Raw genomic sequence first — 27199 nt, forward strand, 5'->3', positions numbered from 1 at the left:
AAAGGGTTAATAACAAAATAGATGACTTCATTTATATTTTCTCATTAGAAATACAAGAAAAGGTAAAGCTGACAAGTCAGAGACAAAAGCCTAAGAAGCTAAGATAGAGAGTGAATGAACATCTAGATAGTTTTTTACTGGAAGCACATGACAGTTATGGGTTTTTTCCCCCTTAGGTACCTGTCTCTATAAAAACTCTCCCACAGAAACTTCATACACTGCCAGTAGAAATGTACAATGATATAGCAACTTTAGAAAACAGTTTGACAGTTTCTTAAAAAGTTAGACAGAGACAGTCTAACTTTGATCCAGCAATTCCACTCCTAGGTATCTACCCAAGAGAACTGAAAATGTATGTCCAAAGATTTGTTCACAATTGTTCATATACCATTATTCACAACAGCCAAAGAGTGGAAACAACCCAAATGTCCATCAACTGGTAAATGGATAAATAAAAATGTGGCACATCTAATACAATGGGATATTATTCAATGCTAAAAAGAAACGAGCTACCAAGCCATGAAAAGGCATGCAAGAACCTTAAATGTATATTGCTAGGTGAATGAAGCAAATCTGAAAAGGCTACAAGTCCAAATATGTGACATTCTATAAAAGGCAAAACTGGAGAAAGTAAAAAGATCAGAGATTGTCAGGGATAGGGATGGGGATGGGGGGAGGCGGGGAGAGAGGATGAGATGAATAGGGGGAGCACAGAGATTTTCAATGCAGTGAAACTATTCTGTAGATGATAATGGTGGATACATGCCATTATACATTTGTCAAAACCCACAGAATGTACAATACCAAGAACACTAATGTGAACTACAGACTTTGAGTGATAATAATGTAGATCAACTGATTGCAATAAATGTATCATACTCCGGCAGGCTGTTGATAGTGGAGGACGCTATGCATGTGTGATGACAGGGGGTGTATGGAAACTCTGTACTTTCTGCTCAAATTTAAAGGGAACCTAAAACTGTCTGAAAATAAAATATATTAAGAAAAAGAGGTATATAAGGACCTTTTCAGACAAACAAAAATGAGACAGCTCATCACAATTAGACCTGAAATACTCAAAGTATTAAAGGAAATTCTTCAGACTGGGAATTCCCTGGTGGTCCAGTGGTTAAGAATCCGCCTTCCACTGAAGGAGACACAGGTTTGATCCCTGGTCAGGGAACTAAGATCCCACATGCCACGGGGCAACTAAGCCCGCAAACCGCAACTACTGAGCCCACGTGCCATAACTAGAGAGAAGCCCATGCACTGCAACGAAGAGCTCGCACGCCTTAACGGGAAGATTCCTACGTGCCGCAACTAAGACCTGACACAGCCAAATAAATTTTTAAAATAGTGGATAGAATTTATAAAAAAAAAAAAAAAGGAAATTGTTCAGACTAAAGGAATGCTAAATATAATGCTGAAGAAAGAAAAACATTTCCCCCAAAGTGAATAAAATATAAAAGGAGGTATGGATTTGTTTCCACTTTCCTTCTCATTCCCATTCCTTCGTTCCCTCTTCCACCTCTTTCCACTGACTTAACTAGTTAAGTGTCTCTTATTTTCAAAATTAAATACTATTCAAATCTTAGAGCATAGATATATTGTCTTTGATTTCATTCAAGACACCACATCCTTGGAGACAGTGAGTCCTGTTCCAAGTGGAAAAGGATAAAAATTTTTAATTCAAGCATTGAGAGTCACACTGATTCACATGACCTCTAATCCCGATTACTCTCTTGTTAGAAGGAGAGACGAGGAATAAGCTCTCTTTCGCTTTACTCTAGAATAGTATTTCCAGAGTAAAATATCTCAGTTGCAAATCTTAAAAAAAGGGGGGGCCCAGTTATACTTTTTTGGTGAGGTTTTTTTTTTTTTTTTTTTTTTTTGCGGTACGCGGGCCTCTCACTGCTGTGGCCTCTCCTGTTGTGGAACACAGGCTCCGGACGTGCAGGCTCAGCGGCCATGGCTCACGGGCCCAGCCGCTCCGCTGCATATGGGATCTTCCCAGACCGTGGCACGAACCCGTGTCCCCTGCATTGGCAGGCGGACTCTCAACCACTGCGCCACCAGGGAAGCCCCTTTGGTGAGGTTTTAATGCAACCAGTTTAACTTCTTTCCAGACCCACCAATCCCAAAATGGCAAGACATTAAAGCAAATGAAGAAAGACTGCAGTTAAACAGAAAAAACACATTTAAAAGAAACATAACATTAAGAAGAATGCTGTAATCTACAGGGAAAGAGCTAAGATATATTAAAGGAAGTTATAATGGAATAAGAATACTATGATTCTATTTGTATGTTTAGAATGAAAAGAAAGAAAAACATCTGTGTGTGTTTTCCATAAAGGTCTGGAAGAACATACAACAAAGCAAGGTTTTGCAACTTTGGCACTACTGACATTTGGGCCAGTTCTTTGTTGTGGGGGATTATCCTGTGCACTCTAAGATGTTTAGTGGCTTCTCTGGCCTCTGTACACACTAGAAGCTAGTAGCATCTCCACAGCTGTAACAACCAAAAATGTCTCCAAATATTATCAAAAGTCTCCCGAGGAGCAAAACTGCTCTTGGTTGAGAACCTGTGCACTAAATAGTTAACAGTATTTATCTCCGGAGAGGGAAGTATGATGAAAGGAGAGCAACTAAATAGAAATTAAGAGCTTTTATTTTTTGTTCTATATACTGTACTTCTGTATTGTTTGGACGTCCTACCACCCCCAAGCATTTTTTTATATGCATAATTCTCCAGAACAATAAGAAAAATAGAATTCCAAGATAACATGGCTACTGACTCTACAAAATGAGAAGACGAAGAATCCCAAATGATCAGGAAACATATCTGTAAGCCACACTCACCTTCATGGGATTTTCATCATATGTTGGGGTTCCCAGGTCCATCTCAGCTTCATGCTCAAGGCTGGCATCATCTCCTGGGCTTTCCCAAGTAGGAGGATCCCACTGAGTCTGCCTAGAAGAAGGTAAGAACAGCCATGCTGTCATGGCCAGAAAACAGAGAACTCTGGCATAGGTATCTCTGCTCATATATACATAATATACAAGATGCAATGAAACAGAACAAGTCAGCTCCATAAGACAGAGAGATTCTTCCCAGCAGCAATGATTCTATCCCATAGACATACATTGTTTTTAGCCCACTGTACTTCTGTAGCCAACGCTGTGGCAACATTTGCTGGGTATCAAAGACAACAGTAAAACCAAACATCTTTGTCTCTCACCTGACTATTAAAGTCCTGAAAACAGGATTCAGCAAAGTCTAAGGAAAGTACATGGAGTAGGTGCCTGCCTATGCCACCCCTATGCAGGTGATCAATCATGATTGTACCTAGCATGTACCTGGAGCAAAGTAAAATAAATCACAACACCCTCCTCACAATCCTTGATCATGTGAGAAAACCGTTCCTTGCCTTAGGAGTCTTCTTGTTTGTAGTTTTGCTCCTCTGGCTTGATGACTTACAGCATGGAAAAGATGTACAGGTTAAAAACTTGTGCCCTCTGCTAAAAATATTTTCAGCTGGCTACAAAAAAAGAGTTCAACCACATTAACTCTTTGCATACTTTTTTTTTTTGGCCACGCCGCATAGCTCTTGGGGATCTTAGCTCCCGACCAGGGAATTCCCTCATTGCATGTTTATGGCTGTTTTGAAAGTTAGCAGGCAAAGATGGTTTTGTTTTTGTTTTGTTTTTAAAGCTAGACCTGTGAAGTAACATGTGGAAGTAAGGAAATTCTATTCAGGAGTCAGAAGTCAGCTGTCACAGGAAATGCTCTAAGGGGAATCACTTAAAACGTCAAAAGCCTCCAAGAAGCTAGCGACATATCTGACAGGTCTATCCTGCCATCACAGTCTTGTGCTTTCCTACCACAGCAATCTTTAGTTAGCAACATTAAAGGCATTTGATGTAAATTAGTTTTGCAGATGATTATGAAAGTAGGTTTATCTCTGACCGACAGAACTAATTATAAAATGGGCTCAAGATTTCTATTGTAATCAAAGAAGCACAAGCAGCTGTGGGTTTTATTATGGGAATTAAACAGGAGGTATTATGCTCTTAGGTGCTAGCTAAGGAAAACCTTGAAAAAAAGATGGAAAAATTACACACATAAGTAAGAAATACAATTTTTTTTTTTGAAAAGTGATAGTCCATTATAAAGCTTGCTTTGGTATTGAAAAAACAAAGTTCTGGTAAAATTTGCAGACACTGGTTTTTAAAGTCACAACTTCCAGTCAGCAGCATAACAAGGGCTTGTTTCTTTGGTTTTTTTTTGGCTGCACTGGGTCTTCATTGCTGCGCGCGGCCTTTCTCTAGTTGCGGCAAGCGGGCTTCTCATTGCGGTAGCTTCTCTTGTTGTGGAGCACAGGTTCTAGGCATGCGGGATTCAGTAGTTGCAGCACGTGGGCTCAGTAGTTGCGGCACACGGGCCCTAGAGCATGCAGGCCTCAGTAGTTGTGGCGTGTGGGCTCATTAGTTGTGGCGTGCGGGCTCTAGAGTGCAGGCTCAGTAGTTGTGGCACACAGGCTTAGCTGCTCCACGGCATGTGGGATCTTCCCGGACCAGGGATCAAACCCGTATCCCCTGCACTGGCAGGGGGATTCTTAACCACTGTGCCACCAGGGAAGTCCCAAGGGCTTGTTTTATAAAGGTATTTTTATGGGAATAATGAAGACCTTTCTAAGTAGAATACATAAAGGGAAAATATTTGACTGCATGAAATTTTTAACTTCTTCACGTCACAAGACATTACAAACAAAAACATTTGCAATATTCTTTTTTTTTGGGCGATACGCGGGCCTCTCACTGTTGTGGTCTCTCCCGTTGTGGAGCACAGGCTCCGGATGCGCAGGCTCAGTGGCCATGGCTCATGGGCCCAGCCGCTCCGCGGCATGTGGGATCCTCCCGGACCAGGGCACAAACCCACGTCCCCTGCATCGGCAGGCGGACTCTCAACCACTGCACCACCAGGGAAGCCCTGCAATATTCTTGATAAACAGATTAACAATGCTGACAGAAAATGGGTAGATGCCCCAAACAAGCAATTCACAAAAGATACAAATAGCCAATAATCTAATGAAGACGTTCCATCTCAAAAATAATTGAAAATAAAAATAAGATTTCTCATCTACTATTTTACATGAGTTAAAGAACCTACATGAAGAAAAAGGCACTTTTGTGTACCTTTTGTGGGAGTCTAAATTGGTATTTTTTTTTTTTAATGGTAAGCTGACAATACTTATCAACTTAAAATGTGTATCTCTTTTGATCAAATATTTTGCTTCTAAGAATCTGCCTGAAGAAGGCAGTAAGATTAGTATTAGTGTCTGTAAGGATGTCCAGGTTTAGAGTTATATATAAAATAGTGAAAATCCATCAATCAGGGTGGGTTAAACAAAATTTGGTATAGCCATACAGAAGAGCAGGGTTTAGGCAAACTTCTTCTATAAAGGATCAGAGAGTAAATACCCTTGACCTTGTGGACCAAATGATCTCTGTCACAACTAGTCTACTGTCATTGGAGTATGAAAGTAGCCATCAACAATTCCTAAAATAAATGGGTGTGGCTGTGTTCCAAAAAAACTTTATTTACCAAAACAAGTAGCCCATTGACATAGTTTGCTGAGCCCTGCAACAAATAAGCAAGTATTAAAAATAATGTAGTTTTTCATTAATTGGTACAGAAAGTTCTATAAATAGATTGGTAAACAAAGCAGATGACAAAACATGCACCCCAATAACTCACATTATATACCAATGAATACATACATACACACACAGAAAACACATATATTCACATAAAGCTATCTGCCTAAAATATATGTTTAATTCTAAGAAAAAGATATATCAGGTTTTTTATATAAATTGCAGGAGTCATCAACTATGGCTCATGAACCAAATAAAGTTTTACTGGAACAGAGACATACCCATTCATTTATGTATTGTCTATGGCTGCTTACACAACAATAGAAGAACTGAACAGTTGTGACAAAGAATGTTTGGCAAGCAAAGCCTAAAATATTTATTATCTGGCCTTTTACAGAAAAGGTTTGCCCACGACCCCTGATTATCTACAATGTTAGATGAAGTCATTACCATTTTCTAAAAAATTCCTTAGTTTGGGACTTCCCTGGTGGCACAGTGGTTGGGACTCCACGCTCCCAACGCAGGGGGCCCCAGTTCAATCCCTAGTTAGGGAACCAGATCCCACATGCTGCAACTAAGAGTTCACATGCCTCAACTAAGGAGCCCACCTGCTGCAACTAAGACCTGGCGCAACCAAATAAATAAATAAAATAAATTCCTTAGTTTTCTCCAAGAGTCTTGCAGATTAAAAACACCAGAACATACCTAAAAAGGACCAAAGTCTAAAGTATGTCATAACATTTATGATGGGATTCTGGAAAACCAGCAGCCCTCAGGCACAGTTAACAGCTAATAACAAGTCTATAACCATAAAACTCCCCTTACAGTGGCAGCTTCTTTGACCAACTGAAAGCTGATTTGGGAATGCTCAGACAGCTCTTCTTACCTTGTGATCACATGGTAGTAGTAAATCTTCCCTTCTGGGTCTCGGGCTGTCTTCCAGTTGGGAGGTAAGACAATGGTTTTTGGTTTGGGAGGAGATGGGGGTGGTAAATCCAAGAGATTATTTGTCACAACCATTTCAGGCTAAAAAGACACACAAGTTCTTGATCAGTGACATTTCTTTTAATCTGGCTGAGAAGGACAAAAATAGTCTACTTAAGCAGTATGTAAAAACATACATCTTCCTCGTCTTTTAAAAAAAGATTAAAAGTAAAGGTACAATCTGGGAAATGATCAGAGACAGTGTATATGAAGAGCTTTAGGGATCTATCAGAAAATTCACAGCAGGCTTCGAGTTCACCATCCACTACACCATATTTAAAAATATTCAGCAGCTCATTATGTAGAACAATATTTTTCAACCTTAAAAAAACCAATGCTAAATGGCATATAACCAACTCCAAGATACCAATTAGCTGAATGGGCTTTAGATAGAAGCAAATATGATAAAATGTTAACATTTATCCATTATATATTTTTTGTATGTTTGAAACCTCATATTTATATTTTAAAAATATAGAAATGGGTGAAAAGCTTGTTTTTCAGTTTAATTGAAAAAAATTTTCTAAATAAATAGCTTTTAAAAATTTAATGCCACATTTTGAAAAACATAAAAACTTCATAATCACTGTTATAAACTGAATTGTGCTTCCCCCAAATTCATATGAAGCCCTAACCCCCAATGCGATTGTATTTGAAGACAGCACCTTTAAATAGGTAATTAAGGTTAAATGAGGTCTCGAGAGTGCGGCCCTAATGCAACAGGACTGGTGTCCTTATAAGAAGTGGAAGAGGCATCAGGGAATGTGCGCAGAGAAAAGACCAGGTGAGGGCACAGTGAGAAAGCAGCCATCTGCAAAACAGGAGCAGCCTCAGGAGACAGCAAACCTGCTGACACCTTGATTTTAGACCTGCAGGCTCCGAGACTATGAGAAAATAAATTTCTGTTAGTTAAGCTATGTAGTCTGTGGTATTTTGTTAAAGTAGCTCTAGTAAACTGATAATATAATCATGATAAGGATATATACTCTTAATTGTTCATTCTATGTAATCCAGTTAATAAAGAAAAAAATTTCCAACTTTACCTTTGCTTGAGCAGTTAAAGAGGAACCTAAGATCCCAGGCTCAGATAAAACATGGCCACTTTTAAGCAAACCTAAGTCTCCGAGCATTGCTGCTTTGTGCATACCCCCCCAAGCCTTACTTCGCAGAGCTGCTTTTTGTTGGCCCCACTTAAGTTCCACTTCCTCCATTCCTGTAGTCCTCTATCTAGCCTACAAGGTGATCTCTTTCCCCTAAGCTTTCGTGTCACTTAAGAATATTCCAAATTATTCAATATCTACTAGATTACCAATCCTTCTCCAATTTGGGAATAATTTTTTCCCCTCCTCAAATTCTACCTGCATATTTCATGACACTAAACGCTGACTACTTTTAGTATTATTCATTGTGATCCTCATCTCTCTTACTGGAATGTCAGCTTTTAAGCACAGGAATGGAATTTTACGTTTGTTTTCAAAACGCCTAGAAGGACCCAATTCACGGCAAGCCCTCAAATACCTGCCATACACACTGTCTTATTTCTAAGTGTTTCACATGTAGTCTTTTTACTCCATCTCCACCGACTGCCCTACTTACCGAAAGCCACCAGAATGCAACAAGAGCCTTCTCTGGAAATGTCAGTATTCTAACCTGCTAATTTGTTCATGTTTAGTTTCTCAACTGCTTCTAGTGCCAGCTCCTATTTCCCATTTCATCTAAAAACAGCATTTCATCAAGATTTCATCATATCCTTCTACACAGGTGGCAGAATACCAAAAGCTTCTTTCAATATATATTGTACAACATGTAAAGTGAACTATATCATTCAATTTTATATCTCTAGCCCTCAGTACAGTATCATAGTCTAGTTCTCCATAAATAATGATGGAGCTAGTCTAGAAAACTATTACTTCAGAAATTCATAGCAAAGTGTAAGAATACAAGATCAGTCAGTTTAAATTACAAATAAAAAGGATCCTAAGGGCAAAGTACATATAAATTAACATAGTTGTAAGTTCCACAGAATTTTTTTTAATTGACAGCACTGTCGTGTAGTGCTCCCTCAGGGTCCACAGGCACTTGAGTGAAATTGGAGACTACAAAAATTTTTATAAAAAACAAACAAACAAAAAAGGAGTAAAAAACCCCCTAACTAAACCAAACAAAAAGTAACCTTTCTAAAGATAAGGTAGGTAGCCAAGGAGAGTTTTAGCAACCAAAATATTTCTTACTGGCTGTAAGGGCTGAGGCTGCCCTGGTGCAACTATTGTAGTCACGGCTGTGGCTGGCTGTACCACCACTCCTTGTGGGTGAGCTGTGAAAATCTGTTGTCCCTGGATGTACTGAAGACTTGGCTGGGCATAACTCTAAAAGATAAAATGAAGAAATTCACAATTTATAGTTTTCTAGTTCTTAATAAGCAGTATCTGACTTCCAAGTTGACAAATCTTATTGGAAGATACACCCATTAATTTTTTTTTAACTTTAAATGTGAATATTTTACTACAAATGTGTAAAACAATCTTTTACTTCAAACTCTTTTTTTCTTTTTTGAATAATTCCCTAGTCATTTACTTACTTTGATTTTACTTTATCATAAAAAGTTAGAAAACTTTTTTGAGGCGGAGGCGGGGATGGGGGTGGGGTGGAGTACTCATGAAACCTGTCTAATTGTTTGGCTTCAATGAGACTTGAATGACAACTGAAGTGCTACTCCTAGGATACCTGAGAAAGAGCTCCACACAATGCTCTTTACAGAGAGCGTTTTAACTACCAACTCCTAATAACTAACAGCTTGTTTTGTTTTGTTTTGTTTCTTTGCAGTATGCAGGCCTCTCACTGCTGTGGCCTCTCTCGTTGCAGAGCACAGGCTCCTGATGCGCAGGCTCAGCGGCCATGGCTCACGGGCTCAGCCGCTCCGCGGCATGTGGGATCCGCCCGGACCAAGGCACGAACCCGTGTCCCCTGCATCGGCAGGTGGACTCCCAACCACTGCGCCACCAGGGAAGCCCTAACAGCTTGTTTTGATTGGAAAAGGTCAAAAGGAGTGATCCACAGTAGAGGAAGCTGAAGGTGATCAAATTTTAAACTAGTTTTCTAGCTTTTTGTAGGCTTCTATAAGAAAGACAGCGGAATTCAATATATCTAAAATCCTTATGACACACTGATTTATATATAGTGCTTTATCAAGCAGAAAAGCCCTTTTGCATATATTATCTCACTCAATCCTGACCACCATCAGAGGTGGGTGTATCTCCCACACCTGGAGTTATATAACTAATAAGTACCATGGCTAGCTAGGACTCAAACATACTCTGAAATTACAATAGAAAAACTGTTTAAAGAAGTGGCAAGAAGCCCTGAAAACAACCTTGTTTTGTTAAAAGGTGATGACTACCAAGGAGCTGAACAGATACGTATTTAAGGACAGATTTTGACCCTATAAACTGAGATTCTATCAGGTAAAATGATTCAGAAGTATTAATTGATAAGTACTCAAAATACAAAATATAATCAAAATATAATTATTCCAAATGATACCAGTAAAGACCCAAAGAGTATGAATAGGTAAATGTAGCTGCCCGGCAGATTTCTGGATGAATAATTACTGAGAAGACACACAGGAAGAGGAAGAATACAATACTTGATTCAGTATTGCAAACAGCTTAATCTACACATTATCATAAACCAGATTCAATGCTAACTGTCAAAGCAGAATTGTCAGAATAGTATCACAAAGCTGAGAGAAAAATGTATACCTCAGAAATATTTTCATCTCTAGGTATTTGGATACAAGATGGGAAATATGTGCAACATCAAAAATTTTGTAGAAATTTATTCCTCACCTAACTCCTGCCCCAAAGCCTGAAATCTGATTAAATCCAAAACACTTTTCAATACTGACATAGAACCAGACAATACTGAATCAGAAGTCAGTACCAAAGAAGTATTAGCAACAAAGATGACCAAATACTGCTTAAAAAATTAAAAAGCATACTCTAAAGGTAAAATATAAATAATTCTTAAAGTTCTCCTTTAACTCTGATAAAATAAACCATAAAACAAAACATATCTAACTGGGCTCTATTCTATGATCACCAATCTATCTGGAAAGTTAAGTTTCCAAGAAAGTTTCTAAGGGCCGACACCCAGAAGGAAGCATCCTCAAAAGGCAAGTTACTGTGCATGTAGGAGGTTAACACGTATGTGCTGGTAACCCTGATTCTGAGTAGAAACAGTTTCTGGGAGGCTGAAGAGGACAGATGGATAAACTGGAATTTTCCCAACCCACTAAGCCAAACACCAGATACTGTAACGAATCCCAAATTTAATTTCTTCCTGACCCACTCTCCTAATCTAATCTATCAGCAAATTCCGTTGGCTCTGCATTTTTTATATATGTATGTACATGTGCACGTCTATCTGTACGTATGAGTTTATATATATGTGTGTGTGTGTATATATATATATATATACACATAAAAATAAAATCTGATCATTTCTTACATCTCTCCTTCTACTATTCCAGTATAAATGGCCATATTCTCTTGCCTAGATTACTCAACAGTCTTTTAACTGATCTCCCTACTTCTGCCCTTGACTCCCACGATCTCTTCACCCAGAGCAACCAGAGCGAGTCTCTTAAAATACGTCAAATCACGCCAGTCCGCTGTAACTGCTCCAGTGGATTTTCACGTTATTCAGACTAACAGCCCAAATCCTAACAAAGCCCTGACCGTCTTGTTCCTCCCCAAGGCCTTGACCTCATTTCCTACTACAGGTGTACCTCAGAGATATTGTGGGTTCAGTTTCAGAACATGCAATAAAGTGAATATTGCAATAAAAAGTGAATCACATGAATATTTTGGTTTCCCAGCACATATAAAAGTCATGCTTCACTATAGTGGACTCTATTAAGTGTACAGTAACATTAGGTCTAAAAAACAATGTACATACCTTAATTTAAAAATGCTTTACTGCTTAAAAATGCTGACCATCCTCTGAGCCTTCAGAGAGTCATGTCTGTCTGCTGGTGGAGGGTCTGGCCTCGATGTTGATGGCTGCTGACTGGGTGGCTGTGGCAATTTCTTAAAATAAGACAATGAAGCTTTTGCCACACTGACTGACTCTTCCTTTCACCATTTCTCTAGAGTACGTGATGCTATTTGATAGCATTTTACCCACAGTAGAACTGCTTTCAAAATTGGAGTCGATCTTCTTAAACTTGCCTCTGCTTTATCAACTAAATATATGTAATATTCTAAATCCTCTGATATCATTTCAACAATCTTCACAGCCTCTTTACCAGGAGTAGATTCCATCTCAAGAAACTACTTTCTTTTTTGCTCATCCATAAGAAGTAACTCCTCATCCATTCAAGTTTTATCATGAGACTGTAGCAGTTCAGTCACATCTTCAGGCTCTGCTTCTAATTTTAGTTCACTTGCTATTTCTACGACATCTGCAATTACTTCCACCACTGAAGTCTTCAACCCCTCCAAGTTATCAATTAGAGTTGGAATCAACTATATCTTCTGGATAACTTGCTGCAGTTTCTACATGAGCACTTTCTGCTTCACCTTGCACTTTAATGTTGCAGAGATGGCTTCTTTCCTCCAACCTCATGAACCAACCTCTGCTAAGCTTCAAACTTTTCTTCTGCAGCCTTCTCCCCCATCTCACCCTTCACAGAACTGAAGAGAGTTAGGGACCTGGTTCTGGATTAGGCTTTGGCTTAAGGGAATGTTGTGGCTGGTATGATCTTCTATCCAGACCACTAAAACTTTCTTCATATATATCAGCAATAAGGCTGATAAGACTATTTTGCTTTCTTATCAATTTCCTTCAAGAACTTTTCCTTTGCATTCACAATTTGGCTAACTGGCACAAGAGGCCTAGCTTTTGGCCTATCTCAGCTTTCAACTTGCTTTCCTCACTAAACGTCATCATTTCTAGGTTTTGATTTAAAGTGAGAGATGTATGACCCTTCCTTTCACTTGATATTTAAAGGCCATCGTAGGGTTATTAATTGGCTTAATTTTAATATTATTTTGTCTCAGGGAGTAGGGAGGCCCAAGGAGAGGGAGAGAGATCGGAAGATGGCCAGTCGGTGGAGCAGGTAGAACACAACACTTACCGATTAAGCTCGCTGGCTTATATGGGCTCAGTTCATGACACCCCAAAAAAATTACAATTGTAATGTCAAAGATCACTGATCACAGCTCACCATAACAAATATAATAATAATAAAAAAGTCTGAAATAGTGCAAAAATTATCAATTTGTGACACAGAGACATGAAGTAAGCAAATGCTATTGGAAAAATGGCACCAACAGACTTAATTTGACACAGAGTTGCCACAAACCTTCAATGTGTAAAAAATGCAGTATCTGCAAAGCACAATGAGGTGTGCCTGTACTGTCACCTTAACTCATTTGGAAAAGGAAGGGCTTCACAATTATCTCACACATTTTGAATGACAAACATTTCATATCCTGATTTTGAAAAAAAAAATTTAAAAGCTAGATCAAGATACTAGTTTTGAGAACAACTGTCAACAGGATGAAACATGTTATCTTCAGAGTGATCAACAGGTTAAACACCCAGATCTACAATAGAAAAATGCTAATATTTTGGAGGGTAAAATTTCTTTGACCTTCAGTGAAACTAGGTTCATGAAGAATTTATCTGACAAGATCACAGTTGTGTAAGGCTTATCATGGAGACACTCTAAAGGATTCAATTAATGTGTAGTAAAGCTGTGGTTTCTTTAGCATGAAAAGTCTGGCTACAAATGTTGGTTGTGAGATAACTTCTAAACTGAAATGGCATTACCCAGCTTGATCATTCCCTGTATTTACTAGATATGGCTCCAGACAAATTTTATCTGTTTCTAAAGTGCAAAGATATATTTAAAGGATAACAATTTATCAACAGGAAAGAATGTTACACATACTGAAAATAATTCCCAAAGGAAATGCAATGCCAAAAACATCTTAACAACATCACTGCAAAAAAAAAAAAAAAAAAAAAACCCACAAAAAGCAAAACCTAAACAAACAAAAACACCCAAAATTGCAACATTCATTTGCAGATATAGTGTTTGAAACTCAAACTGTCAAAAAGTAAAGGGAAAATAAACATTTTCTAGGGTTCTGTAGTACCTACCCAAACTAGCTGACAATCATACGCCAAAGCCAAAACAATTAACAGCAATAAAAAGGGGAAACTGGTTTGCAGTCCCACTGAAATAATACAAAAGATGTACACATTTGTGAGATATATCCAAATAGCATGTGCCTGCAAAATTTATCCATTTACTGGAAGAAAGTCTGTTGGAGATTGGCTCTATCTACAAGGGACCTGAAATTATACAAAACATAAATCCAATCTAGAAATATCTTTAAAATGGGACTTCTAATGGGAATTTTAAGAGAGGGTCCAATATGTTATAGAGGGGAAAACATAATTGTTCTGCTCCCACTTCTAAAGGGAAAAAAACAGCTATTACTTTATATCTGAGTCACTTCACTTATGTGAACAATTTATAGTCTAAGCACTCAAATTTTTTGAGATGTAATTTAGTGTAACTTTTTAAGAATAGGTCACTCTAATGTCACAAGACCACTATAAAGCACATGGCCTCAGTTAAAACGGAGCTTGTATGTCTAATAAGCAGCTGTGGCAAAAAATTAAAGCCACCTTCTGATAACACAACTGCTCCAAATTTCAAAGATACTGCATATGTACACATACTCACAAATTTTTATTATACCATATCACATACTACTTCATTGTCAAGGTTATTATACCTCAGCTCATGTTGGTATGGTTGATATTTGATTTGAACAACACAGGCCTCAACATAGACCAGATAGATGACCTTGATCAGCTGTAATTCACAGCCCACTAATGTCAATACTCTCAGTATTAAGGTAACTAAGTAAGAACTATAATTAAACCTTCAAGGTATATGGTGCTTTAAATTTATCATTACTAATATCCATTATCTCATACAAACCTCAACCACTCTGAGGCATTCTGCTCATTTAATAAATGAGAAAACTAAAACTGAAGAATCTAAGTGCCTGTCTCCAGGACACACAGTAAGTGACAGACTAGGACTTAAAATACACACGCTAACAACATGGTCTATGCTTCTCATTACCCAGAGTCGAACATCATCTCTGATCAACTAATCTCATAAAGGGAAGGATAGTCTGAACCATCTTAGTCCATTTATCAACTACTCTAGCACACGAAAAGCAGATTAGGGAGTCAATAAATGACTCCTTGGTAGGAACAGACTGAAAACTGGAAATAAAATTGTAATACTTGGGCTTCCCTGGTGGCTCAGTGGTTGAGTCCGCCTGCCGATGCAGGGGACATGGGTTCGTGCCCCGGTCCTGGAGGATCCCACATGCCACAGAGCGGCTGGGCCAGTGAGCCATGGACGCTGAGCCTGCGCATCCGGAGCCTGTGCTCCGCAACGGAAGAGGCCACAACAGTGAGAGGCCCGTGTACCGCAAAAAAAAAAAAAATTGTAATACTTGAGTCTTAAGGCTATGACTAAACCCTAGAGAAATCTTTTGCTCAATGGGATGGAAAAATAAATTCTATTTTAGAAGAACAACCATAAGATCACTGAGCTCTCTACTAAAGAGTCTTTAATTCTGTAGGAGGCAGAATTATGCATAACAAACACCACCACCAACAACAATAAAAAGCTAAGAAAATTGATAGCCAATAACCAATAATGCCCATTTTCTTACCTGCTGTATTTAGCCCTATAACATTAATTTTAAGCCAAAAATGAAAGGAAAAACACACACACACAAAAACTAAGTATAAGAATGTTCAGTGCAGTATTATTTATAATTATGAAAAAGAACTTTCAATTTAAACAACTACCCCAGGAAAATGGATAAACAGCGACCTTATAAGCAAATGTGGTATTATACAGACGTTAAAATGTGTATGTGGGGCTTCCCTGGTGGCGCAGTGGTTGAGAGTCCACCTGCCGATGCAGGGGACACGGGTTCGTGCCCTGGTCCGGGAAGATCCCACATGCCGCGGAGCGGCTAGGCCCGTGAGCCATGGCCACTGAGCCTGCGTGTCCGGAGCCTGTGCTCCGCAACGGGGGAGGCCACGACAGTGAGAGGCCCACGCACCGCCAAAAAAAAAAAAAAAAAAGTGTATATATGCATATATATATATACACACACACACACACACACACACACACACACACATATAAAAATACAGAGTAATTTGGAGAAATGGTTAAGAATCATGTTACACAGAAAAACATGGGACAAAAAAACTTCCAAGTCTTCAAAATTACAAATTCATAAAATATATAAACATGTAAAGAGATCATAAAAAATGAAGGGAGGGGCTTCCCTGGTGGCACAGTGGTTGGGAATCTGCCTGCCAATGCAGGGGACATGGGTTCGAGCCCTGGTCTGGGAAGATCCCACATGCTGCGGAGCAACTAGGCCCGTGAGCCACAACTACTGAGCCTGCGCGTCTGGAGCTTGTGCTCCACAAGAAGAGAGGCCACGACAGTGAGAGGCCCATGCACCGCGATGAAGAGTGGCCCCCGCTCACCGCAACTAGAGAAAGCCCACGCACAGAAATGAAGACCCAACACAGCCAAAAATAAATAAATAAATAAAATTTTTTTAAAAAAATGAAGGCAGTTAAAACAGTTAACGTTTTCAGAATTAAAGCAGGACACTTTGTCACGGCCTTTTGGACAAAATTTTGATACAGCTTCATAACAAAAATACAAACAGAAGTAAAAATCACTTCTGTTACCTCAATACTAAGTAATGTGTACAGGAAACACCTTTGGGAGTCTCTGCCATCCACAATAATTCACCTTTAAGGGGTGACAAGGAATGATGGGAGAGACATAGGAATGTGGTGAAGACGATGCCTTAAAGAGTCTTTTTTTTTTTTTTAATGTATTGGTTTTATAAAAAAGAAAAGAAATTTGATTTAAAACCACAAAAATACACTTCAAAAGTTATTCTCTCTCTCTCTCTCACTGATCACTTGCTTTTAGGGAAGCCAGCTGGCATGTTGTAAGCAGCGCTATTGAGAGTGGTAAGGAACCAAGGACAGCTAACAACCATGTGAGTGAGCTTGAAAGTAAACCTTCCATCCCCTGTCTAGTCTTCAGATGACTGCAACCCTGCTTAATAGCTTGACTGTAATTTCATGACTCTGAGCCAGAACCACCCAGCCAAACCGCTTCTGAATTCCTGACCCACAGAAACTATGAGATAATAATTACTTACTGTTTTAAACTGCTAAGTGATTTGTGACACAATAGATAACTAGTATATATAAAATTAGCCAATATGTAAAAGTGATCAACGGCAGGACTTCCCCCTCACATCAGATTTAACATCCCATAAACAGACAGTAAAACAGACAAAAGTATTTCCAAAATTAGTTACCTGTACAATTGGTGGAGTTGTCTGTGAGTAGGGTGATGTCACACCATAAACAGTTGGACAAGCCTGTCCTTGATAATATATGGTTGCTTGAGACTGTGCAGGAGAGTACTGCTGCTGTACACTCACGGACTGTTGGTTTGAATCCCAAACACCGTAATTCTGTCCCTGGACTGGGCCTGGGGCTGGCACTGGCAAGACGGTGACACTAGAGTCTTGGTGTACCACACCATCACTTTGGGCCACATACTGTGAACTGGAAACTTCCACAGGGGCTGCCACATGTGGCACCACTGGCACAGGTGGAGGGGCAGCAAGGGGTTCTGTAGAATGTCCCACCAAGGGCTGAGAATGATCATAAGGAGCAGGAGAACACACAGGATCCATGCTGGGTGTGGGGAGGAGCACCTTTCCAGCATTAGGATTGCTGGGATCCACATAGGCCTGCATGGGGTAACCTGGTGGGTAGCCAGCAAAGGGGTGATGAGGGGCACTGTAGCCAAGAGAGTCATAGGGCAGTGGAGACGTCATTCCCAGGTTCTGCATCTGCTGCTGTTGTTTTTGAGCCTCCCGCTGAGCTACCTCCTGCTCAAACAACTTTCGACGCTCCTCTGTAGAAAGTTTATTGCGATCTTTAATTCGTACTTTCTTTTTAGAAGTTGGTGTATCATATCTAGAAAGAAAACAATAAGAGCACCACAAAAAGTTTTTCCCTAAATCAGAGACATAACCAAAGCACTAATAAATGTTATGCCACTCGATACTAAACCATTAACCACACCAACTCCAATTTGGCACAGGCTGAAAATCATACTCAAAATTACTTAAGGAGTTTTGCAGATAGGAGAGAACCTCAAGGAAATAGACACTTAGATGAAAATAATAACTTTATCCTTATCCTCAGCTTCTAGAACTTCAAACTAAAGATACATGTAGTATCCTAAATAGATTCTTCTTTATAGTTAAGTTCTGTAGTTCTGTAACTACAAATTCTGAAATTAAAACAAAAACCCAAATACACTAATAAAAGCTACAGAATTTGATGTATGTCTGACCACACCCATTAATATCAACACAGGTTAGTTAAGTGAAAGACAAGCATGTACACATAAAAGTATGGGGGGTTATATTCACATACTCTTCTTTGTGCAGTACCAAGTATAATATCATATTGCTAAACCTAATATCCTGTGATAGTTTTGACAAGTATCCCCAGTAAGCCCCCAAGAAACCATCAGCTCTAACATTCACAAGAAAACTGAGAACTTAAAAGATTCTTTTGTGAAGTTCTATGGACTGAATCGAACTTTTGATAAAGGCTCTTGGCAAAAATGAAAAATGACAACTAATTTCAAGACGTTTCATTGCAAAGAAACATCTAATAATAGATTCATGGATAAGGGTACAGCATTTATCCAAACAACAAAAAATATATGGTCTAAAAACCTCTTAGCTGAAAACTTCCTTTAAAGTGTTAGTGGGGTGGTAGTACCCTTAGCTGCCTGGCAGAAACAAATGCAAACAGTCTATAGAAGAGAGCACCTTAAATCCAGGCCTCAATGAATTCATACAGATTAAGTTCTAAGGAACAGGAGTTCATTAGACAATAAAATTAATCTTGCCATTTGTAACAACATGGATGGACCTAGAGGGTATTATGCTGAGAAAAATAAGTAAGACAAAGATAAATACTGTACGATTTCACTTGTATGTGGTATCTAAAAAACAAAACAAATGAACAAATAAAACAAACAGAGTTACAGATACAGAGAACAAACAGCTGGTTGCCAGAGGGGAGAGGGGAAGAAAGAAACAGGTAAGGGAGATTAAGAGGTACAAAAATTCAGTTGCAAAATAAATGAATCACACGGTATGAAATGTACAGTGTGGGGAATATAGTAAAAAACTATGTAATATCTTTGTAAGGTGACATACTGTAATTAGACTTACTGTGGTGATCATTTTGGTATAGAAATATCAAATTACTATGCTGTGTAACAGGAACTAACAATGCTGTAGGTCGATTATACTTCAAAAACACTCACAGAAACAAACTCATAAAAGATAAACATGTACTAGGAATATAATGTACCACATGATACATATATAATGAACACTGCTGTATGTTCTATATGAAAGTTAAGAGAGTAAATCCTAAGAGTTCTCATCACAAGGAAAGGTATTTTCCCCTATTTCTATAATTTTGTATCTACATGAGATGATGGATGTTCACTAAACTTATTGTGATGATCATTTCATGATGTATGTAAGTCAAATCATATGCTTAACATCTTAAACTTATACTGTGCTGTATGTCAATTATATCTCACCGAAAGCAAAAAAAAAGTATATAATTATAAAATTATAAAATACACACACACACACACACACACACACAAGTGAGAGGAAGAGACATATAAAGACAGCTGATGCTGGAATTATCACACACAGAATATTAGAGATGTTTAATATGTTTAATACGATAAAAGAGGCTATTAAAAATATGCCTAAGGAACAGGACCATAAAATACTATCAGGCAGATTTGAATAAGAACCCCATGAAGCATCTAAAAAGGAAAAAGAATGAAAATTAAAACTCAATTATCATTTGAAATTGCACATACGTGGCAAAATTCTACTTAAATATCCAAGAGAAACTTTTGCACATGTACACCAAAATAAGATAACAGCACTATACATAATAGAAAAAGTTTTATAACAAAACATTATACAGTAATAAAAATAAACTGATACTATTATGAATAAATCTTAGTAAATAAATATCAAGTCAAAACAAAGTACTGTCAAATTAAATGCAAAATAATAGCCTTTTCATACAGTTAAAACTAACATATTTTTAAGAAATATATATTAGATGACATAAAACTATATTTAAAAAAAGGCAGGCCAGGGTACAATGAACAACAGAATCCAACAGATACTACTTGCTATCACAAGTAGTAAAGACAGGGGACGGTGCAGAAATAAGTGACATAGCAAGATTTATATAATTGTTAAGATCCTGACTTTTGTGCTGGGACCTCCAGGGCTCATTACATTATAGTAAATGTATGGAGAAAAGGTCCAGGGATAGAAATAAGTGTCATGAACCAAGAAATAACCTAATATTCAATTCAATTCAGTGCCCATAAGAGCCATGGTATGGTTAAGCAAGAGATTAGATCTGAAGAGAATTAGTAACTTGGAAGATGATCTTCAAATTTAAAAAGTTAGATGAATTTCAACCAGGTTGAAAAAAAAAAGAAATCCTCATATAAACACAGGGAAACGATAATGCGGAACACCAAATACAAAGAGAACTTCTTAAAAGCAGGCCAAGAGAAAAGCCAGGTTACTTAACAAAGAATAGCAACCAACAAGTTTCATAAAATCAATAAGGAAAGTCAGAAGAATGAAGAATAACAGCTTCAAAGTATTCAGAAAAACTGTCAACCCAAAAGAACTTCCTTTCAAAAATGAGAATAAATGTTCACATAAAGACTTGTTCATAGCCAGTAATATTCACAAGAGTCATCTGGAAACAATCCAAACACCTATCAACTAATGAATTTATAAACAAACTATAGTATATCTATACAATGGACTACTACTAAGCACTAAAAAAGAACTGAGATGCATAATAACATGGATGAATATCTCAAATATAATATGCTAAGTGAAAGAAGACAGAATATATTTTATAGTATATGATACCATATATAATGACATTGTGGAAAAGACAAAACCAAGTCAGAAAGGAGATCAGTGGTGGCCAGGGACTAGGAGTAGAAGAAGGGGACGCACTACAAAGGGGTAAGAGATAATTTTATGAGGTGATGAAATGTTCTATTGGGTTGGCCCAAAAGTTCGTTTGGATTTTTCCGTAAGATGTTATGGAAAAACCCGAATGAACTTTTTGGCCAATCCAATATATAACCTCTGTGGTTGTAGTTACAGAACTGTATGCATCTGACAAAACTCAATGAACACTACACTTAAAATCATGAATTTTACTGTAAGCAATTTATACTTGCTGGTTAAATAAAGCTGATTTTTAAAATTGAGGGTGAGCAATGCAAACAAAACATGAAAAACACTTTTTAGACAAAAACTGAAATATTATGAAGAGAAACTCACTAAAAGAAACCATTTAGGGACTTCCCTGGTGGCGCAGCGGTTAAGAATCTGCCTGCCAATGCAGGGGACATGGGTTCGATCCCTGGTCTGGGAAGATCCCACATGCCAGGGAGCAACTAAGCCCGAGCACCACAACTACTGAGCCTGAGCTCTAGAGCCTGCGAGCCACAACTACTGAAGCCCACGCACCTAGAGCAGGTGCTCCGCAACAAGAGAAGCCACCTCAATGAGAAGCCCACGCACCGCAACGAAGAGGAGCCCCCTCTTGCCGCAACTAGAGAAAGCCTGCACGCAGTAACGAAGACCCAACGCAGCCAAAAATAAATAAATAAACAATAATTTAAAAAAAGAAACCATTTAAAGGGGTCTGAGATAAGAAAGAAGAGAAACTAGTAAATGTAAACAAACTAAAAACATCAGTTGGTCTACATAAAAAAATTAACAATAACTGATGGGAGGAGAGAGGAGGAATTATAATACTGGACAATAATACCATGTAAATTGGGAAGGCTAAATGGTCAGAGTAAGTACTTATGTTGTTCAGGATATTGATTAGCTTCAAATTTTATTAAATTGGAACAACCAGTTAAAGAATTAAAGAGTTGCCATAAAAGATTAAAAAAGACAAAAACAAAACCACCCAATCAGCTATAAGCTATTTATTAGACACAGAAAAGTTGAAAGTAAAAGGAAGGAAGAGGCTTCCTGGGACAGGACTTGCCCCCTATCCTCTGCTTTAGCTCCTCTCTGAAGTACCTAGACAACAGTATTTGATGCACATTTCCTGAGTTGTTTTACAGATGTGAAAACCCCCACCAAATGGAAGATGTTAACTACTTAAAGACCAGGAGCACATAGCCCCAGGCCTCCTTAAACCTAAGGACTGATAATATTAACCCCTGTTACCTTACCCTCACCTGGCTTTTAAAAATGCTTTGTGGAAACCCTTCAGGGAGCTTGGGGTTTTTTTTAGAGCATGAGCCACCCATCTTCTTGCATGGCCCTGTGATAAACCTTTCCCTGCTCCAAAAAATAAAAAATAAAATAAAATAAAAGGAAGAAAGATATACCAGTTAAATCCTACTAAAAGGAAGATAAGCATATTTCTATGAATATCAAACAAAAGAGACTATAAAGCAAGCTTCAATAAAATTCTAAGAACTGTTATCATACAGATCAATTAATGACAAATTGAAAATTTAACAAAAAGAAATTTAAACACATTGTATATCCTAATAGTATTTAGAACTAGATTATGAAGCTGCATTAACAAGAGTAGTTCAAGCAGTCTTACAGTTCTTAAACACTTCTATCAGAAGAGAAAAATTAATGAGCTAAGAATCCCAATTGTTCCAGTTAAGAAATTAAAAAAACAATATAACAAGCCTAAAAAAGTGGAAGGAAACAAAATATGAGTAGAAATCAATTACCAAGATAAAAAATGCTATCATTCTGTGATTTGCATTGGAGGTATTGCTAGCAAAGTAACATGAACAAGGCATAAGAATTAGAAAGGAAAACCAAAACAAATTCATATGATATGGACTGTTGACAATGACAAAAAAAGGAGACAGTGGGGCAAAATAAAAATCCTATACTCTTGAAATTAATACAAGTTTTGTAATGGTTAACAAAAATAGGATCAATATACAAAGGTGAATTGCATATCAAAACACCAAAACCAAACTGAATATGTAACAGAAGTTAGGGTTCTCAGAAATAAATACACCAAAAGATAAACAAGTTTTTCTGGAGAAAACTATTAACAAAGACATTAATGAAAAACTTTATCTTCATTAAAAATATTAAAGAAGACCTAACTAGATAGAGAATATTCAAATACTCAAAGCAGATTCTAAGGAAGAATAAATCTGAGAAAAGACAGGGCATCCCAGAAGATCAAGTAGGGATTTGCCCTACTTGCTATCAAGACTTAAATATAAGATAGTCATGAGGAGCCCAGAAACAGATCCTCCCATATGTGAAAACCTGTTGGAAAGAGGCAGCACTGCAGATCAGTGCGGAAAGGAGGAGCGTTCAAGTAGTAAATGATGCTGGGACAACTGGGTGTTCACCTAGAAAGAAATGAAACCAGATTCCTACCTTAAAATATATACAAAAATTAATTCCCAATGGATTAAGGACTTAAATCTTGCTAAAACAAAATGTATATACACACACACACACAAAGTCATCTCAAGAGTTGGGAAGAATTTCTTAAAACACTGTAAACACTAACCATAAAGGAAACAGACAATATATATGATATATTCAATTACACCATAATTAATAAATTCTGTGTATTGAAAGATACAGAAAGAGTCAAAATACAAGTCATAAACTGGGAAAAAATACTTGCAAAATTATATTTAGAATATAAAAAAAGAACACCTAGAGCTTAAAAAGACAAAATTTAATAAATGAACACCACATATAAAAAGACACTTCACAGAAGAGTAAATAGGAATGGTCAATAAACATATGGCAAAATGTTCAATCTATTTAGTAATTAGAGAAATGTAAATTAAAATCATGATGAATTACTATTACATACCCAGAGAACCCAAAATTAAAAATTCTGACAACTGCATTACATGACTGCTATATCTCAATTTTTTTTTAAAGTATATTTAATTTAAAAAGAACTTCTCGGGAACAAATGTTTTCTAGTGCCCAGCAGGTGATTATGTGGCCTGTTTTTCTACCAGCATCACAAGACAGCCTCTGACACAGGGATCAAACAACATTTTGAACTGGTATGGTGTAAGATTCACTAGAAAACATAGGGTTATCTCCCATCAACCCCCATTCCCCTTTAAAGAACAAATCTCTGGCTCCTCAAATAGCATTTAAACGTTATGAAGTAGAAGCCATTCGAGTACCAAAAATCTATTCGTCTTCACAGCTATTACTACTGTCAAAAGAGACTCTCAATAGTTATGAGTAGAGTTTCCTTTTATACTCACTCACAAGAGAATACATTTATTACAAAAGCACTTGTTGCCCCCAAATCAGAAGTGTATCACTTGGGTACTTTTTGACTTGCTCAGAAAAGAGAGTAACTCACATAGGTCACTTACCTGTCATCTGGCCTTTTTGTTCCCCGCTCATAGGCGGAAGAAGGTGGTGAGAGGGAGCCCCTTCGTTTCCTTTTCTCTTTATTTTGAGTTTGTTTGTCTGGGTCTCTCTCTCTTGACCTGTTAGGAGTCTTTGGGGCAACTGTTTGATCTCTGAAGCCAACAGCATCCCTTCCTCGTTCGGTTACTAGGGGAAAAGGTTTTTAAAAAAATTTACTTGGTAGACTTTTCTCCATCATGATAGTATACCAACTGTATAATAAAATTTCTATCCAACAAACAGATCTATGGACTCCTCCTTCATATACCCAGTCCCAAATTTGGACGAGACATAAGGTCTTATATGCTTGTGTGCTCTACTTCCTAAAAGTCTCTTCCATGACTGCCCTTTTCTACCTTTTCCCACCAAAGTCTCAGTCCAAGCTTTCATCATTTCTAACTAGTTCTGTGGAACACATGCATGCAAAATGTTTCTGATACCTTTAGTAAGGCAGTCTGCTTGTCAGTTCAAAATGTAAAAGCCTTCCCCTGCCCTTATAACTCTACATATTTACAACTGGTAGAAAAACAGCCTGGCATGCTAAACATAAAAACCTCAATAGAAAAATCTCTTTAATTAAAAAAAAAATTTGACAACTTTTTATGAACTACAATTTCAAAAGAAAAATATTTCAAACACAGGTGAAACAGGTGGTAACTCAGTAAGTTATCAAAACCAGAGAGCTACATCTTCAAAAAAAGAACGCCAGCTTCCTATTCAAAGATGGAAGCTGGGGGCTTCCCTGATGGTGCAGTGGTTAAGAATCCACCTGCCAATGCAGGGGACACGGGTTTGAGCCCTGGTCTGGGAGGATCCCCCATGCCGCAGAGCAACTAAGCCCATGCACCACAACTACTGAGCCTGCGCTCTAGAACTCGCAAGCCACAACTACTGAAGCCTGTGTACCTAGAGCCCGTGCTCCGCAACAAGAGAAGCCACCACAGTGAGAAGCCCGCACACCGCAACGAAGAGTAGCCCCTGCTCACCACAACTAGAGAAAGCCCGTGCACAGCTACAAAGACCCAACGCAGCCAAAAATAAAATAAATTAAAAAAAAAAAAAAAGATGGAAGCTAACCTTCTTCACTCAGTCTCTTTACCTAGAATGGTTCTCACCCAATTCCATTGCCACTGCTCCCAAAAGCTGCCCTAAGTACTACTTTTCACTGATCACACCACCTAGTCTTTCATTTTCCTAAGTAGTCTAGATCCCACCAATGAACATTTCAATATAAACTGACTAGTATTATATGCTGTTGCTTTGTGTATGTTAGTACTGTTACCTACTAATCATATTGCTCTCTTCATAAGGAGAGAATTTCTTATAAAATATCTCTCATAGCGCAAAGCGGATTCTTGATAAACATTGTTTTTTCTTTTCTCATCTCAGAAAAATGTGCTATCAGTTGTTTTTTCCCCCAGCAGTAGGATCAGGTTTACATATACCATTCTCACAGTTCTTTTAGCTGGCCAAAAACTCCATTTATTTACAAAAAAGTTACTAATCTACAGCCATGTATGAGTATTTGTCAGTGAGAAGCTAACAGAATTAACTCATCTAATACCACATGCTGGCAGAAAATACCATACAATTAAAACAACTGTTCAGCTCAGAAGGTATTAGCACAACATCTTTTTGTGAAGTATTATTATCTAGTTTCATCTGGATCTGCCCATGACTCTCTATTTCCTCCTTCAAACCCAGGTTCCTTACCCTGGTGTTAATTTCCTTAAAATGTGGCTATTTCTTCACTATATATTGGTAAAACAAGAAAAGGAATCATACCAACAGTATATTCTGACTCTGCATCTTAGAATATGTGAGGCAGAGAAATCATCTTATATATTCAGGCTGATTTTCTCATATTTTAAAACGTGGATAAAGCTAGACTGCATATTTCCCAAAGTATTTCACAATCCTTATGAATTTTAAAAGTTCTAAGCTTTTTAATCGCTTGACATTGAGTAGTAACATAGCAAGTCAGGTTTGCATTATAAGCATTTCTCTAATCTAAAAGCCTGATACTGAGATGGAGGCGGGGTTCCCCACATGTGAGGATGAGACTGAAGTTGGCACACAAAAGGCTGCTCCCTGAAAAGATTATAATTGTCCACTACAGACCATGTCCTGCTTCTCTCAGAGGGCCATACCAGACTAGATATTTACAAAACAATGGTGGCAGGGTGGGGTGGGAGGACCTTCATAGGTATTGAAACTTCGCCTGTCTTGCTAATGTTTTCAACTCAGTGGGCCCAGAGAAGCCAGCCTCTGATGATCAACTCTATAGTGGTGCTGCTGATACTGCCAACCAGTACTACTCAATCCAGCTTTCTTTCTTATGGGAAGAAATCTTTGCAGCCCTAAGTAGGATGTCTGGCTATGAAGAGACTAAACCAGTAGAACTAAAAATATCCAAAAGATACAAAAGTGATGTAAAGGATACTTTACAGGGCTTTAACCAGTAAGATTATTTAACCAATAAGATTTAAGATTACAAAATGTTCTTCATGCCAAAAATAAAGAAAAAGACCAAAAACATGATCACACTGGCTCCTTTACTCTATTTATACTGGGTCACTGCTGGAGGGGCACAAGAGACTAACAAGAGCCACCATAATTTATACCATTGCTTTAATCTCTAAAGTATGTTGGAAACACAGCTAAGTGGTAAAGCCCAGAAACCATACTGCAATGGTCTCCCTATTATCTGTTCTGTAATAATGATTCTTAACCTTGTGAGGGGTCACTGATTCCTTGAGAATCTGATGGAAGTTTTGAATTTTCCCCAGTAAAATGAACGTATACCAAGGACTTTGCATATAAACATCTACAGGTAAAAA

The 27199-nt window shown here is 37.9% G+C and overlaps 1 protein-coding gene across 5 annotated transcripts in view; it reads right to left on the bottom strand.

The window, feature by feature from the left end:
- Positions 1-27199, bottom strand: part of SETD2 (SET domain containing 2, histone lysine methyltransferase) — an 84981-nt gene that overhangs the window by 6258 nt on the left and 51524 nt on the right. For 2 of the 5 annotated variants that reach the window (XM_067754160.1, XM_067754159.1), the window contains 5 exons: positions 24323-24506; positions 17109-17778; positions 8874-9008; positions 6545-6684; positions 2860-2971 (listed from right to left, as the gene is read on the bottom strand). In XM_067754160.1, coding sequence (XP_067610261.1) covers positions 2860-2971; positions 6545-6684; positions 8874-9008; positions 17109-17778; positions 24323-24506 — 1241 coding nt within the window. Of the gene's footprint in view, positions 1-2859; positions 2972-6544; positions 6685-8873; positions 9009-17108; positions 17779-19565; positions 19673-24322; positions 24507-27199 lie in introns of those variants that run through there. The other 3 variants (XM_067754161.1, XR_010946999.1, XR_010947000.1) reach the window with 3 other exon arrangements.

Source organism: Pseudorca crassidens, chromosome 10, assembly GCF_039906515.1.
Source record: "Pseudorca crassidens isolate mPseCra1 chromosome 10, mPseCra1.hap1, whole genome shotgun sequence".
Taxonomy (NCBI): Eukaryota; Metazoa; Chordata; class Mammalia; order Artiodactyla; family Delphinidae; genus Pseudorca; species Pseudorca crassidens.